This window comes from Zonotrichia albicollis, chromosome 1 (assembly GCF_047830755.1).
Source record: "Zonotrichia albicollis isolate bZonAlb1 chromosome 1, bZonAlb1.hap1, whole genome shotgun sequence".
NCBI classification, from domain to species: Eukaryota; Metazoa; Chordata; class Aves; order Passeriformes; family Passerellidae; genus Zonotrichia; species Zonotrichia albicollis.
This window is the reverse complement of record NC_133819.1, coordinates 128,047,747-128,062,563: the sequence shown is the minus strand read 5'-3', so window position 1 is coordinate 128,062,563 and position 14,817 is coordinate 128,047,747. Positions and strand designations below refer to the sequence as shown.

The window sequence follows — 14,817 nt, the reverse complement described above, 5'->3', positions numbered from 1 at the left end:
GGGCAATGTTTTCAGCCTGTGATGATTTGCAGGTTTGACTAGACAATCCCTCTAGTTAGCTTAAGGTTTTGGTATTAAAAAAAGCTAGATTATCAGAAATGAAATGCAGGCCTCCATGGGGTAATCAGTCTTGGCAGAAAGAGCAAGAGAAAGAAAAAATCCAACAAACAATCCTTTTTTTTTTTCTTTGAATTTTAATACCAAACACCTCTTCCACTTTCTACCTTTTAAATAATTTCCATATTTTTAAAAGCAGCTTATGTAAACAACACCATACTAATATACTTTAACACAGTAATTATGCTGGCCTGTATATTGTAAATGACACATTGAATTGAGAAACTGCATTCTTGCTTCTATCATCATAATGTCCCCATATTAGTGTAAAAACTCCCTTTCAGTATCTGTCATGCATTTTGAGCTGCTTTAGTGAGAGTTTTCATCCAAGCCTTAGAAAATCCCTTCCATCCCCTAAAAGGGGAAAATATACAATTAAGACAAGTTTATCAAGCATACAAATCTAAGTTCTTTATCATAGTGTAAATCTTACAGCAGGTTTTAACACAAAAGCATGGACACAGACCTCAAGGTCTGATCAGACACACCCATCTAGCCCAGCATCCTAAAGCCAAGTGACCCATAATGGGACCTAAAGGGGTGGATGCAGGCAAGGAAAAGCACACACAGCCCAACATTGTGCCAGAACATGTTCCCCAATTCTAGCTCCCCCAGTAACAGGTATTGGGACACCCAAAGGTGCCAAATGCACAGGACCTGCCCCAAGATGTCCTGCCCAGCCTCTGCTGGCTAAAGAGAGTCACGTACATACCAAGCCCAGGAGATGTTTTAAATATTATAAGCAGCACTAAAAACTAACTTTGGGAAGCTGAAACACCTAACCTTAGATGTCTATTTTGACAGTGAATCCTGCTCTTGGTGCTTTGACCATTCTCCTGCAAATCTCCACAATCTGTTTGAGCATTGCTTATCCTCAGTAACACTGACTGCATCATTAGCTAGTTTAGTATTCAGTCATTCACACAGAAATTTTGATTTCTGTCAGTTTAAGACAGTAATAAGTGTAAATAGCCAAAGGTTCAAAAGTTGTAACTTTTCAATGGTTACAGAGTTCGGATATTCTATTGCTGTAGTAACAATGTATGCATAAAGAATGATCAGTAACTATCCTAAGTACAGGCCTGAGGAACAGAAGCTATGTTCCAAAGCGTTTCTCCAGACCATGAGTGCCTGGTAAATTACCACTTGTGTTAGCACAACTCAGTTTTTTCACAGGTTCTGTTACAACTGCTTAATGTCACACCTGAGAAAAAAAAGTATCTCAAAGTACTGCTTCCACATAGAATCTTAAGTCTTAACCTGGAGATGAAGAAGTTAACTGTCCTTCAAACATAAAACATGTTTCAACCCCAAAGAGAGGAGATAGCTAGTAACAGCTAGGATATTTGGATAATGCTAGACATTAAAAGTCATGTAGTATGACATTTTTGAGATAAATTTCTCTTTAGGAGCTAGCACAGTCCTTGTAAAAGTAGATGTGGTATTTATTTCAGTCAAGTATATCCAACAGAGTTTCTTTTGCTCTAATGCTTAAATCATCTATCTTTCCCAAAGCCTGATCATACAATCCAGCTGAGACAGGTTCCAAGATTATCTCAGGTATATACCTTGATAGGAAAGCTAAATCGCAATCCCCAATATCCAAGCAGGTTTTTCTTCTAGTTGAAAATCCATGTAACAATTTCCTATAATAATAACAGGTTTGTAGTCAGGATTCCCATCTTATATTAAGATGATAAAAATTTAATTGACATAATTTTGAACTCAGTGAATGTATCCCTCCACATATTCATATTCTTCAATAAATGCTGTGCACAAAGCTGTATTGAGGTCTGAGAAACACTTGGGAAATTTCCTGCCCCAGGTACTCCTCCTGTTTCCACCTGTGGATATTTTGCCGTCACCACTGTCACTCATTGCCACAGGTGTTCCACTTTTATGTACCTCTAACACAGAGTGTAAGCATGTAGGAGATAAGTATTCACCTTAGCCCTCATGACACTCCATGAATAGGAACTGAATGGAAAGACACAGGTTTTGAATACTGGGGTACTGTGGTTTTACAGCCACGGGTTTTGAGCACTTGGATAGAAACAACTTCTGGTTTAACTGTGTGAATGTGTCCCATTCACATTTTTTATTACTCCAACATTGGTCTTACAAACTGCTGTAGAGAGCCTCTCTGTGGACTCCTGAGTTTCCCCATCAATGCAGGCACTGACTGCTATCATATTGACTTTTTCCCCCTTGGTGAATCTTGTTAGGATCTGGTGTTTGATGGCCGTTTATAATGATCCCTATATTCTCTTCTGTCAAAACTTTAGCAGAATACCATCATGCCTCCCTGAGAGTCTCCATTTCCATGTACCCCCCTTTTACCCTGCGGTACTCTTTGGAAAAGTTGTTTTCATTACATCTCAAAGGGAAAAAACACTGGTCTTTCATGTACCCTGTAATATTCAGTGAAATGCTAAGACACGAAGCTGCCCATCTTATAATGATTGCTAAAGAGAAATCTGAAAAATAAATATAAATTTTCATTGAAGAAGGCTTACAAGAGAAACAAAAAGCCAAGTTATACAATTCAAGAAGAAAAGGAAAGATTAGGCTAAACCAGCTGTGATATTACACCACCCAGCTTTCAGCTAGGCAACCCTTAAATGGCTTTTCAAATATCTTCTGCAGGAAAGGCAAAAAGGCCTCAATTCTGCTCAGGGCAGCGACTTAGAGAGTGAGAATTTGGTGAGGTGTTTTAAAGAAAGTAAGGTTCTGTTCTGACCAACTATTCAAAGCAATATTCTAACGAGCTGAAAAAGTAACTAAGAACAGCAGTGGAATAAGTAGAGCCTGTTGATTATTACGTATTTATCAGAAAAAATTTAGCGAAGTGACATTAACTAACAAAACGCGAATCAGTGCAAGGCAGGAACCACTTTCTAAACCTTATTTTATTATACTGCTTCTACTGCAATGTTGCAAGCCTTGATTTGGGAAAAGGTTGCAAGCAGATGGAAAATGAGGAATCCTGGGAACATCTCCCCAATTTTACTTAAGTCTTCTTTACTAGAGTATTCTACACCAGCAACAAATCCAAGCAAACGTCAATACAGGCATATACACTTAAACTTTATTGTACATTTAGCTGCTTTAAAAAAATCAGCTACACATGATATTTGCCCATAATTCCAGACTGAATGTAATTGATTCCTACCACACACGAGACCTAATCTATGCCAAAAATTGTATTTCATTAAGAAAACTATATTATGGAGCATCTGAGATCATGTAACAGACAAAACAGAATGCCAGAGAACTTTTAACTGCCAGTACCCCACAGTGACTGCCTGATTATTTGCAGATGGGATACGGAAAAATTGTGAAATTATTGGAATTTTGAGTCATGTACGAAAGCATTACTTCAGACTGGATGTGTCATGACAAATACCTATTATAATTTGAATACATTCTTAGATTGTGCTTTCAGTGCTTAGAACTAGCTATGCTTACTTCTTTATACTTATTAACTGAAAAGGTCTGCATTCTTCAAAGCCCAAAACAAAACCCATAGGTGATAGCACAAAATAGAGCCAGTAAGTCAACTGTCAATACTGATCGTATTTATCCAATAATTAAACTAAAAACTAATTTAAATCAATCTCCTTTGAAAAAGCCAACTGTTCAACAAGCAAAACAATTGGTCTAGGATCAATCAGTGAACATGAGATCAATTAAAACCAGCTTAAGTTTTTGTAAGAGGACAATTCACACAACTTGAGTTAGATGTCTATTCATTTCAGTGCTCCCACAATGCAGCCCTTAAGCTCTGTTGTAAAGCAGAAATACCACTATCACCCTCCGCTGTCTAGCCAGCACTCTAAGTAGTTCCACATTTAATTAAAGACACAGTATACCCTTTGTTAGCACAGATAGTCTGGTCACTTTAAAGGACTGCTATCGTTTTAGCCACACACACATAAATTAAACTCTGGAAACCATCAAAACCAAACTGCCTTACGATTTTATTTGCACCTACTCTGAAAGGGATATATGCACAAAAGCGCAAACTATTTTCTTCACACAGTTTTATTACTATTTGTAGCAGCTTAACACTGGAGATGTTAAGTCCCTCCCCTTCCAAATAATACCACTAAAAGTGCAATTCTTTCAGAAATTTCTCAGCAGCTTGAGCCACCTGATTTTCAGTGAACTTTAGAAATGTGAAGAGGATGCATGGCCAAGAAAATAACAGCAAAAGGGACAGAAAATATTAATTCATAATATGTGGATAATGAAACATTTTATAATAAGGCCCACCACTCAAAAAAAAAAAAAAAAAGGAAAAAAGAAACAGACGAAGCCTCGGCCAGGCTGCCAGACGGAAGGCGCTGCAGTAACCTCTCCGTCCACACGGGAGCTGTACTGGCATATTGCACCGCTCCGGCTCAAAGCTCCGGCATCCCGACATCAGCGTTTAGGGAAACCGATGGAGCCCCAACGCACCGTTTATGTCTTTTCCTCAAAGGCATCCGCACGTTTTCAGCGGAGCTGGCGGCACAGCACTGCCCCGGGCGCTGGGCACGGCGCGGTGCTCTCCAAGCCCCGCGGGAGCGGCACCGGAGGATGGAGGGGGGAAGCCGCCTCTCTGCCTGGAAACGTCCACGGAAAGCAGCTTCCAAGTCCGTCCCGTGGACACGCCACTCTAACTGCGCGGGCTAACAGCGATCGCCGGCAGCCGCGAGCCGCTGGACCAGGAGCGACGGCGACATCAGCGATGTGCCCTGCCCGCCGCGGGCAGCTCCCAGCGAGACCCCGGCTCCACCGGCCCCGGGCGAGGACACGCCGCGGGGCCCGGGGCAGAGCGCCTACCGCTCGGCACTCTCGTCCGCGGCTGCCCCGGGCTCCGGCCGGTCAATTCCCATCGGAGCTCGCGTCCACGCCGCTCCTCCCGCTCCCGGCTCGCCCTCCGCACAGGACGGCGGCGAGCAGCCCCGCGGAGCGGTGGCCAGGCGGGCACGGCCCCGCGCCCCGGCTCGGCCCCGCCGCCGCCCCACGTGCCCGCCCGGTGCCCGCGGAGCCGGAGCGCGGCTCACCTGCCGGAGAGCGGCCCTGCCCCGCGGCTGCCCCGGCCGGCGTCCCGGCTGAGCCGCCGGCGCCACTCACTCACTCACCTCTTTTGCTGCGTCTCCAGCGGCCGGGCTGGCAGTGGCCGTAATCCATGCAGTTCAGGATGACCAAGGCAAAGGAGAAGAGGCGAAACTGCATCCTGGGCCGCTGGGTGGGCAGCCTCCTCCGGCGGCAGCGACGGGCGGCGAGGCCGGCGGCGTGCGGGGCGAGGAGGGGCCGGCGGAGGGTCGCGGGGCAGCGGCTGCCGCTGGGGACCGCAGGAGTTTACCCGCTTCTCGCCGCCCTTCTCGGGCGCTGCAAACTCACAGCCGCTTCCAGCATCTCCCCTGTGTTGGCGGGGAGAGAGAGGTGAAAAGCCTGGACCCGGGCTCTCCTGGTCCTCCACTGCTCTGGCTCTCCCCAAAAACAAACAAACAGACAGACAGAGAAAAATCACAGCCCGTGTCGGGGCAGGAGCGGGACCGCGGAGCGCAGTCACCGAGAGCCCCAAGCCTGTCCCACGGCGGAGGGCAAGCGCTGCCGCCGGCCCCGCGCTCCCCGGGACGGGCTGTCAGCCGGGGCACAGCGCTATTTATCCCGGCGCGGGGCGCTCCCCGCCCACACGCGCTCAGGTCGCGGCACGGCGGGGCGAAGCCGTCCCCCCCTGCCTCCGGCGGCCGCCCCGTCCCGCCGCCGGCTCCCGAGCGCGGCTCCGCGCCGCGGGGCAGCCCCGGGCGGGCTCGGCGGGGCGGGCGGCGGGGGCTCCCGGGCACATGCAGGCGGTGTCCGCGCCGGGCCCCCGGCCGCCCGCCTCCGCCCGCTCCCTTTATGCGGCGCGGCGGGGCCGTGCGGGCTCCGCGGGGATGCGCGGCGGCGGCGCGGGGCCCGGTACGTGGGTGGTGCCGGCCCGGCCCTCCCGCCGCACGGCTCTGGCGCCGCCCGGCCCGCGCCCCCGCCTCCGCCGGGCCCTAACGCCGCCCGGCCCCAGAGCCGCTGATGCTTTCGCCTGGAGGCTCTTCCTCGGCGGGTTTCTCCCTCTGCCCGCAAAGCCTCCTCGTCCTTTCTCTTTCTCTGCCCTGCTCACAGCCTGGGGAAACCTAGCCCTCCTCACTTCTCGCACTGCTCTTTCTCTCTTTATTTTTTTATTTTTCCTTTCCCTTTTCTTTACTTCTTGCTAACTATGTGTTTCAAACCTGGATTTAAGACCTTGATTGATTTATTCTGCGCACCCCTCCTTGTTGCTGACTTCGTTAAGTCTGATCTCACACATTTCGAAGTCTCTTCCTTGAAACACCACTTTCATTGTCTTGCCAAGACAGCTCTGGAAGTCCTAAAGTATGACTTCAGTAAGTGATTTGTACTTGTTTCTAGCCAAATGTCTACTTGGCAAAGGTATTGTAAAGTTAGTAAAATGGGAATCCCAATAGTACAGATAAGGAAGGCTGAAATGAGGGAAACCAAGATTTTCCAAGTTAATTTAGTTTTGATACAAGAAGATCTGTTAATTCCTCATAACAGCCACTACACTGTGCCATTTATTTCTCTGCTCCTCACTCACTGCCGGTTCCCCAGCCAGGTGTGGACAGACCGTGACTCTTTGCTCGTGGTTCCCATCCCGTTGTGCCTGACCTAATGAGCCCCGTAGGACCTGGGGCTCTGTGGAGCAGGTGCAAAAGCTGGGAGGCAGCGTGGATCTGGTGCGGCTGGTGCAAAGCCAGGTCTAACAAACCCAGCTAGATCCAGGATGGAGGCTGGGTCTGTGCTGGGTGTTTCTGCTCCTCTTTCTTGCTCCCTCTCCCCAAACCCCGCGCCGATAATTCTGGTGCTGAAATACCTGAGCTGCCTCGGGATGGAGCCAGCTAGGTTCTCACAAAAGCAGATGTACTCTTTCCACAGAAGAGCTGGCCTTAGAAAAAGCAGAGCTGCATTCATGTGGCACTGTGCCTGAGCTAATATGCCGTGTTAGATCCAAGCTGGTTTTTCATCCATGGCCTGAACAGTCTAAGCATAGACAAGTGAAGTCTGACTATATGGTGTTTGCCATACCATCCTGAGACCTCAGAATTTTTTACTGCATTTATTGTATAATATTCCTCTGGAGCAGAGAAGGATCAGTATCATCAGTTTCCATACTGAAGACTGGCTTACAAAGGGGATAAATGACTTGCCTGAAATCAAAAGGGTCATATGACACTGTGTCCTGAATTTCCCAAGTTCTCAGATATTTCTGTAATCCCTGTGCTACACTTTTTATATTTTTCTAGTGTAGAATAGTAGCACTACATTAGTTTAATCACTAGTACAAATTACAAAGATTTTTTAAAGTCACATTCCAGTAGGAATTGAGTTAATCCTCAGCAGTTTTGCAGAAGATACCAAGCTGAGTGATGCAGCTGACACACCTAAAGGATGGGATCCATCCAAAGGGACTTGAACAAGCTCAATAAGCGGGCACATGGGAATCTCGTGGGATTTAACAAGACCAAGTGCAATGTGCCCCCTGGATTGGCAGTACCAATATGAGAGCAGTCCTGCCAAGAAGGACTGGGGGGTGCTGGCAGATGAGAGGCTGGACATCCAACAGCAACGTGCACTTGCAGCCCAGAAAGCCAAACATGCCCTGGGCTGCATCAAAAGCAGCATGGGCAGCGGGGCAACAGAGGCAATTTTATCCCTCTACTCTGCCCTCAAGAGAACCCACCTGGAATGCTGTGGGGTCCCCAGCACAGGAAAGACATGGACCTGTTGGAGTGAGTCCAGAGGAGGCCACCACGATGATTAGAGGGATGGAGCACTTTTTGAGGAAACCCCAGGAGAATTGGAATTATTCAGTCTAGAAGAGAGAAGGCTTTGGCGTGACCTAATTGCAGCCTTCCAATACCTGAAGGGAGCCTACAAGAAAAGAGAGAATTTTTACAAGGGGCTGTAGTGACACAAGAAGGGCTGTCTTCAAACTGAAAGATAGTAGTTCTATATTAGTTATTAGGAAGAAATTTTTTACTGTGAGGGTGGTGAGACACTGACACAGATTGCCCAGAGAAGCTGTGGCTGCCCCATCCCTGGAAATGCTCAAGGTTGGATGGAACTGTGATCAACCTGGTCTAGTGTCCCTGCTCATGGCAGAAAGGTTGGAACTAAATGTTCTTTTAGGTCCCTTCCAATCCAAGCCATTTTTTGATTCTATGATAAGAGTATTTTCTGATGCAAAATATTTATTTATTATAATGTCATGATGGGGTTACAATGTGTGAGATTCCATTGTGCTATGCAGAACACCACATCTTTCAGTGTTGTCATAATGTAAGAATTACAAAGATGTGACCTGTCAACTAATTAACACGGATCTAAGAACTCTGTCAGTGAAGGTCAGTCTGGCTCAGTGTCAGTGGTATCCAAGCTGGTTTGGAGTGGATGCTAAGGGCAAGAATGCCAAAAAAAGGCATGTGTATGTGTGGTTTATGGTCTTTATTCTCCCCAATCTACTTACACAAAGAAACTTTTCTGTAAAACCTTTCACAACTGATGCCATAATTTATTTCTGTCAAGTGTGTTTAGTGTCAACTGGAGCTCTCCAAGATGTGCAGTCCCTGTATCCACTCATGTTTCATGTGATATGTTGTGTACCCTAGACAGCTAAAAGTGAGCCTTTTTTGTCTAGTACTATCTTTAGAGTATGTGCTTGCAATTTCCTGGTGCAGTAATAAGAATTGTACCAGCACCCAAGAGATCTCCCAAGTTTTAATGCCAAGGAGAGAGATATCAAAGTACAAGAGGGGGAAACCAAACATAGGTGTTAACTACACTTTTGTGAGGACTCCAGGAAGTAATCTCCTTTACTGTTTCATGTCTACAAGCCCGTAATTATGTGTCTTTGACTCTACAACAGCTTTCTAGAGTTTTGGAGTCCTTTTTGCAAACAGTGATATCAGGATCTCCTCACTAACACAGCTCCGCTTCTGGAAGAGTCTGAAACAATAGCATGAAAGGACTTTATGACAGGTATCCTGCTGGCACTGAAGGTGACTGATGTCTGTCAAAGTGTGGTGTCAGTGGCCTGGAAGCCAAACCAGAGTCTGCAGAGCCCAGAACACTTTCACAGTCAGAGGGAAAAAAAAAGTCAGGGGCTCCAAGAGATTAAAAATCAGAGGAAAGAAGAGTGCTGGGATGAGTTCTGTAGGGCATGGTAAACCTCTGTCTCTGCAGCTTCACGCCAGTTACCAGAGAGGAATTGAGTGTAGGTCAATGGCACCTTGTGTACTGCAGCTCTAGTGATCCCTGCACTCACCCTGAGGCCAGCTTCGTCACAGGCAGGAACTGGGAGAATTATCTGAGCATGTTCAATTAACAGTCATAGAAAGAATGCTTTAGTCAAGGCCCAAGTGGATGATGTGGCAATGACTGAAATATCAGATGATGACAGTCTGGGCAACAGCTTTAGCAATGGGGATAGCTAAGAACAGGTGTATTTTACATAGATCAGTCAAAACTCTGAGCAGCCAAATTAATGCATTTGAATAGTGCTGAGATGATTCATTACACACTGTTCAGAAATAATATTATTTTCCAGAACTAAATTTCAGATAATAAAAAAAATTTAATTTTTATGTGTTGTGCTCCACAGAGTTTTCACTGACTGTAAAAGATCTTACCTTCTACATTTCAGCTGTATTAAAGCCAAAGCACTGCTGCTTTTGTGATATAAAGTAATTGTAATTGAATCTTTCCATTCTTTATTTGGCTCCCTAAGATTTGATCTGTAAGTATTCTAACTTCATCATCTCAAAATGAGCAACACTAAGGTTTACTTTAGAAGAAATTTCTCCATATTCTTATATCTGGGCAAGTCATTGCTATGTGAAAGTCATGATCTTTCCTAAGACCAGAATCTCAGCAATAATATGTAAGTCTTAGCAGCCTTACATTGCAGTAGAAAAGACATATCTTTATTTTCAGTGAAAGAAATGAACAAATCTGACAAGCTTTATATCTAACCTTCAAAAATAAATATATTATATATAAAACCCAGCTTCAAACTTTTTATTTCTAAGTCATTTTTTACCTTCTTTAAATTCTTAAAATACACTTAATTCATTAGTTCTTCAAAATGTCATCTGAAATAATAATAACAATAATGGAATATTGTCTCCCCAAATCAGAGCAAGACAATTGGAGAACCACAATGTTTGGGGACTGGAGCACTTGTCCTGTGAAGGAGAACTGAAGAAGCTGGGCTTGTTCACCCTGAAGGAGAGGATTTAGAGGAGACCAAACAGTGCCTTTCCACACCTATGAGGAGGTTACTGAGCAGGAAGTGCCAGGATCCCTATGGAGATGCTGGACAGAAGAACAGGAGACAGTGGTCATGCACTGAAACAGGGGAGATTTGTGCTGGATATAATAGAAAATTATTTTTTCTGAGGATGAGCAAGAACTGGAAGCAGTTTGCTCAGACAAGTTGTGGACTGTCCTTGCTACAGCAAGGCCTTAAGCAGCCCGGTCTGGCCTCTGCTGATTGTGCATGCTTTTAGCAAGGGCTTGTACTCAGGACCCCCCAATGTCCCTGCCAGGGTTCATGATCTGTCAGTCCTATGAAACCCATGGGCTCCCAAAACAGGCTGAGAGGACTGCCCTGCCCACCTCTGGACACCCACATCCCTTCCATCCAAACCCTGGGGAGATCCAAACATTGTCACCCTCCTGAAACATGATCAAACTCCTGGATTTTTAACCTCCTTATGCAGACTTTGCTCTTGCAGATCTTCCAACAGTGTCCATGAGTGTTTTGCCTACAGAACAAATTCTTCAAGTCATCAAAGCTGTATGTTTTTATTAAGGGCTCAGAGAAGAAAAGATGGAGAAAAGGGGTCAACATCTCTAAAATACCAACATCTCTTCTGTGTCTCTCAAATATAATTTTCAACTCTTTCTGAAAAAAAAAAAAAAAGAAAGAAATACTAAAAATAGTAAGAAAAATATATTCTAAATGGTGTGTACCCTCCTTTCTCAGTTTGGACTGGCACCACAGAACAGTTCCTGCCCGCCAGCTTTGGACACAGTGTTTCTCTTGGAGTGCAAGAGCCAGTGTCCTCCTGTGTGGATGCTGCATTCTAAAGGTGAGAGTTCAAATTCCAGCCTAGCAGCTGCAGAAAATCCACTTCTTTTGGAGAATGGTGATTTTAGTTTGCCAACATATAGGTCAGAAAATTACTGAAAAATTATTGTATACCAAAGTTCAGGCTTTCTGTTTTGCAATGCTTTTCATGGCACTACAGCTAGAGAGGTTGTTTGCAACACACATATATGGGTTTAAATTTGCTCTAATGTGACCTCAACAAAATGGCTTCAGAAGGATCTGGAATGCAAAGATGAAATGGTGAGCTGGTATTTGCATAGTTTTTTTACAAAGATTTTACATCATGTACCCTAAGCTTTATGCAATCACTGCTTTATCTCACCCCTCCCTCCACAAAAAAATCATAGAGTAGCTGAATTTGGAAGGGACCATGGAAGATCATCTCTTGCTCAAAGCAGAGCTAACTTCAAAGTTAGGTCAGGTTACTGAGAGCCTTATCTAGCTGAGGGTTGAAAGAGTTCAAGGTGGAAGATTCCACAGGTTCTCTGGGTGACTTCTTCCAGTGCTTGACCGTCCTCATAGTGAAAATTTTTGCCATATCTCCAGAGAAAACTTTCCTCATTGAAAGTTGTAATTATTGCCCTTTTGCTTTTCTCTGCAAATCCCATCTTCCTATAAGCTCCCTCTTATACCTAAATGTATATATATGTTTGTGAATATATATATATTGAATTATATATATAAAAATATGTATAAAATTATATATAGTTATAATCTATTCTCTTTTAAATGTATGTTTACTTTTTATTTCTACTTTGCTTTTCCTCTGTTTTCTTTTCACTTATGCATCTAATGGAGAAAATATTTAAGATATTTCTTAAAAATTATATCCCTGAGACTAACCCCACCATCTTGAAATGTCTAGTTTGTTTTCCCACTCTTTCTGTGGGTTGCAGAAGGAAAGGGAGCAAAGATGATTGTGTACCTGTAAACATAGAATTGTTACCACAACAAGCAATGACAATCAAAACTGGCTTTCAAAATGAGAAAAGTGATATGATGGAAACTTTTTTATTGAAATGTCAGAATTTGTGACTTATTTTGTTGTAACAGAAGCATTGTTCAGCATAGATACATGTTGTATTCAACATCTTTTCTTAATAGCCTTCTAATTTAGTAACTGGCTTTGGAGATGTCTTCCAAGTATAATTTAGAGATGTTTATAATTTAATGTTAATAAAGGCTAGGTGTTAAATGTTGTGATGGTAAGTGCATGTTTTCTCCAGCATATCTATTTAGCAATAAAGTGATTGCAATGCTTGTTGGAATATACAAGAAGTATCTCTGCCAAATGATAATAAAGAAGGGAGTTTTAAAGAATTTTGGACAGTTGAGAATTCTTAGATAAAATCCTGAAATTTGTGAAGTTAATCTACACCAAGTTTCAAAAGTAAAATTGTCTCCAGTAATAAAAAAACGTGTTCAAGACAGTTTTATAATCTGCAAAATATTATACTCTTCCACTGTCACATCATTGCTTACTCCTTGTCTTATAAATTGAGCAAACAGCTCAGGGAAACAAATGAAAAGAGAACTCATGAGCATTCCCTCTGGAACACTGTCATCTCCTTTAGGCCAGCTCAGGAGAGATGTGGAGCAGTAGGTGATCCTACACTGAAGGAGCAAATAGTGACAGGAACAGGAAGGGGGAGCATGAGCTCAGTGCACTTGGGGTGCCAGTCCCCTACGTGACCTTGTACAAATACCTATACAGAAACCAAGGGTCTTGGTGGAAGAGCAACAAAAGAGCTTACATTCAGTTTTGTCAGAGGAATTGTACAGATTTAACTGAAGACATATTTTTAAAATGTGAGAGCCACAAAATACAGCCTTTAATTTTAAAAAAGTGCAATAAACCACTGTAGAATATTGTTTTGTTTGAGCTTTATACCCTGCCACTCGTGATGGGAGCTGAATGTCAGCTTTTACTTCATTGCAAGTTTTGGAGAAGTGTACCATATCTATCTTGTGGAACCAAAATTAGATTGATTTCTTTCCTTAAAAAAAAAATAGAGATAAACCATAAGGGGGAAAAAGTGAAAATTTGAGGTCATCATTCTTCAGAACGATTCTTCAAAGTAAAATTAAATTAGAGAATAGGGCAGAGAAACTGTGATGGCAGCCATTTCAATAGCACCCCAGGGGCTGAGAGGGCTGCTGGAGCCAAAAGCATGAACCACAGTATGTAAGGAGCTGTAGCCTATAACCATGCCTATCTTCTGATGATCAGCACAAAGCCCATAAATCATGCTCCTTAGGGACTGAAAGGCTTAAATAAGTATTAAAGGGCTCAGTCATGCACTGGCAGAATAATACATATGATAATCTGGAGGATTTCATTTCTACTTTATTTTGGACATTTTTCTCTGTCCACTGAGCCCTTTAAAGCAGAGGAGTACATGAGGCCATGCCAAATGCAGATATTTCACTCTCCTTTCCCTGAACTCAATCCTGAAGTTTTTTATCATCACTTTGAGGGATATTTTCAGATCAGCTGAACCTCTGTGTTGATTTTCACTATTTAATGTCGATTTATCTCCTTGGGGAAAATACTAAGTTAGGGGTTTTTTTTAACTAGCATGAAAATTAACAAAGGGAATATTACAAATCACATGGTTTAGTCTAAAAACAGCTACTGATCATCTTCAATGCCCTCATGACTGTCCCAAACCTTCTTTTACTCCAGTGCTGGTTTGGCACACAGCTGGCAGCTGAATAACTTCTGACTGATAGCTGGCTTGGTGAGTACAACTAATAATATCCCTGGGCCCAAGTCCACTCCCTGCTGTTTTGTACTTCTGGGGAACAGCATCTTGCATAGTAAGCAATTGCTGAAGTATCAAAATCCACATTTTATCTGCCTCTCTTGAGGGATGCAGAGCGATGTAGCTGGGACAGTTTCAGGCAAGGGATTTTTAAAAGGGAATTTGTGTTGTGCTACTGCTGGCCCCTTACAAAGTGTCACCTTCAAAACTTAAAATGTTTTTTTTAATATTAGGGAAAGATAAGGTACCTTGTCTCATACCCCTTATACATATGGAATAGAAACTAGGGGCTAAATCCCTGAAGAACATATTTGAATGTCTGCAACTAAATTTTACCTGAATTGCTGCACCTAAATACAAAATAGAAATAACAAAAAATAAAATAAAATAAAATAAAATAAAATAAAATAAAATAAAATAAAATAAAATAAAATAAAATAAAATAAAATAAAGCTTGGCTTGCTTCTCAGCTGGAGATTTTAAATGCCATAGCATCATTTAGCTTGATTTCAAAGATCCTGGAAACTGCTTCTACCTCAAAATGGTAAATATGGAAGTGTAGGATCCTCTTCAGCAAACATATTCTCAAACCTTAATTGCAAAGCAAACATGAAATGTGCATTACTATTTTCCATCTATGCCCCTAGGCCTCCCAGTGTAGTTTATCAGATGCATTGTGAGAAAATATCCAGGAACAGTGTCCTTGCAAAACACAGCTGTGGTGACTTTGTTAGACAG

General features: G+C 43.4%; 1 protein-coding gene across 1 annotated transcript in view; it reads right to left on the bottom strand.

The window, feature by feature from the left end:
• RSPO2 (R-spondin 2) overlaps positions 1 to 5,647 on the bottom strand; it is a 102,529-nt gene extending 96,882 nt beyond the window's left edge. The window contains exon 1 of the mRNA XM_074553394.1: positions 5,247 to 5,647. Within this exon, the coding sequence (XP_074409495.1) occupies positions 5,247 to 5,340 (94 nt within the window). The 5' untranslated portion in view covers positions 5,341 to 5,647. The remainder of the gene's footprint in view (positions 1 to 5,246) is intronic.
• Between the last annotated feature and the right edge of the window lie 9,170 nt (positions 5,648 to 14,817).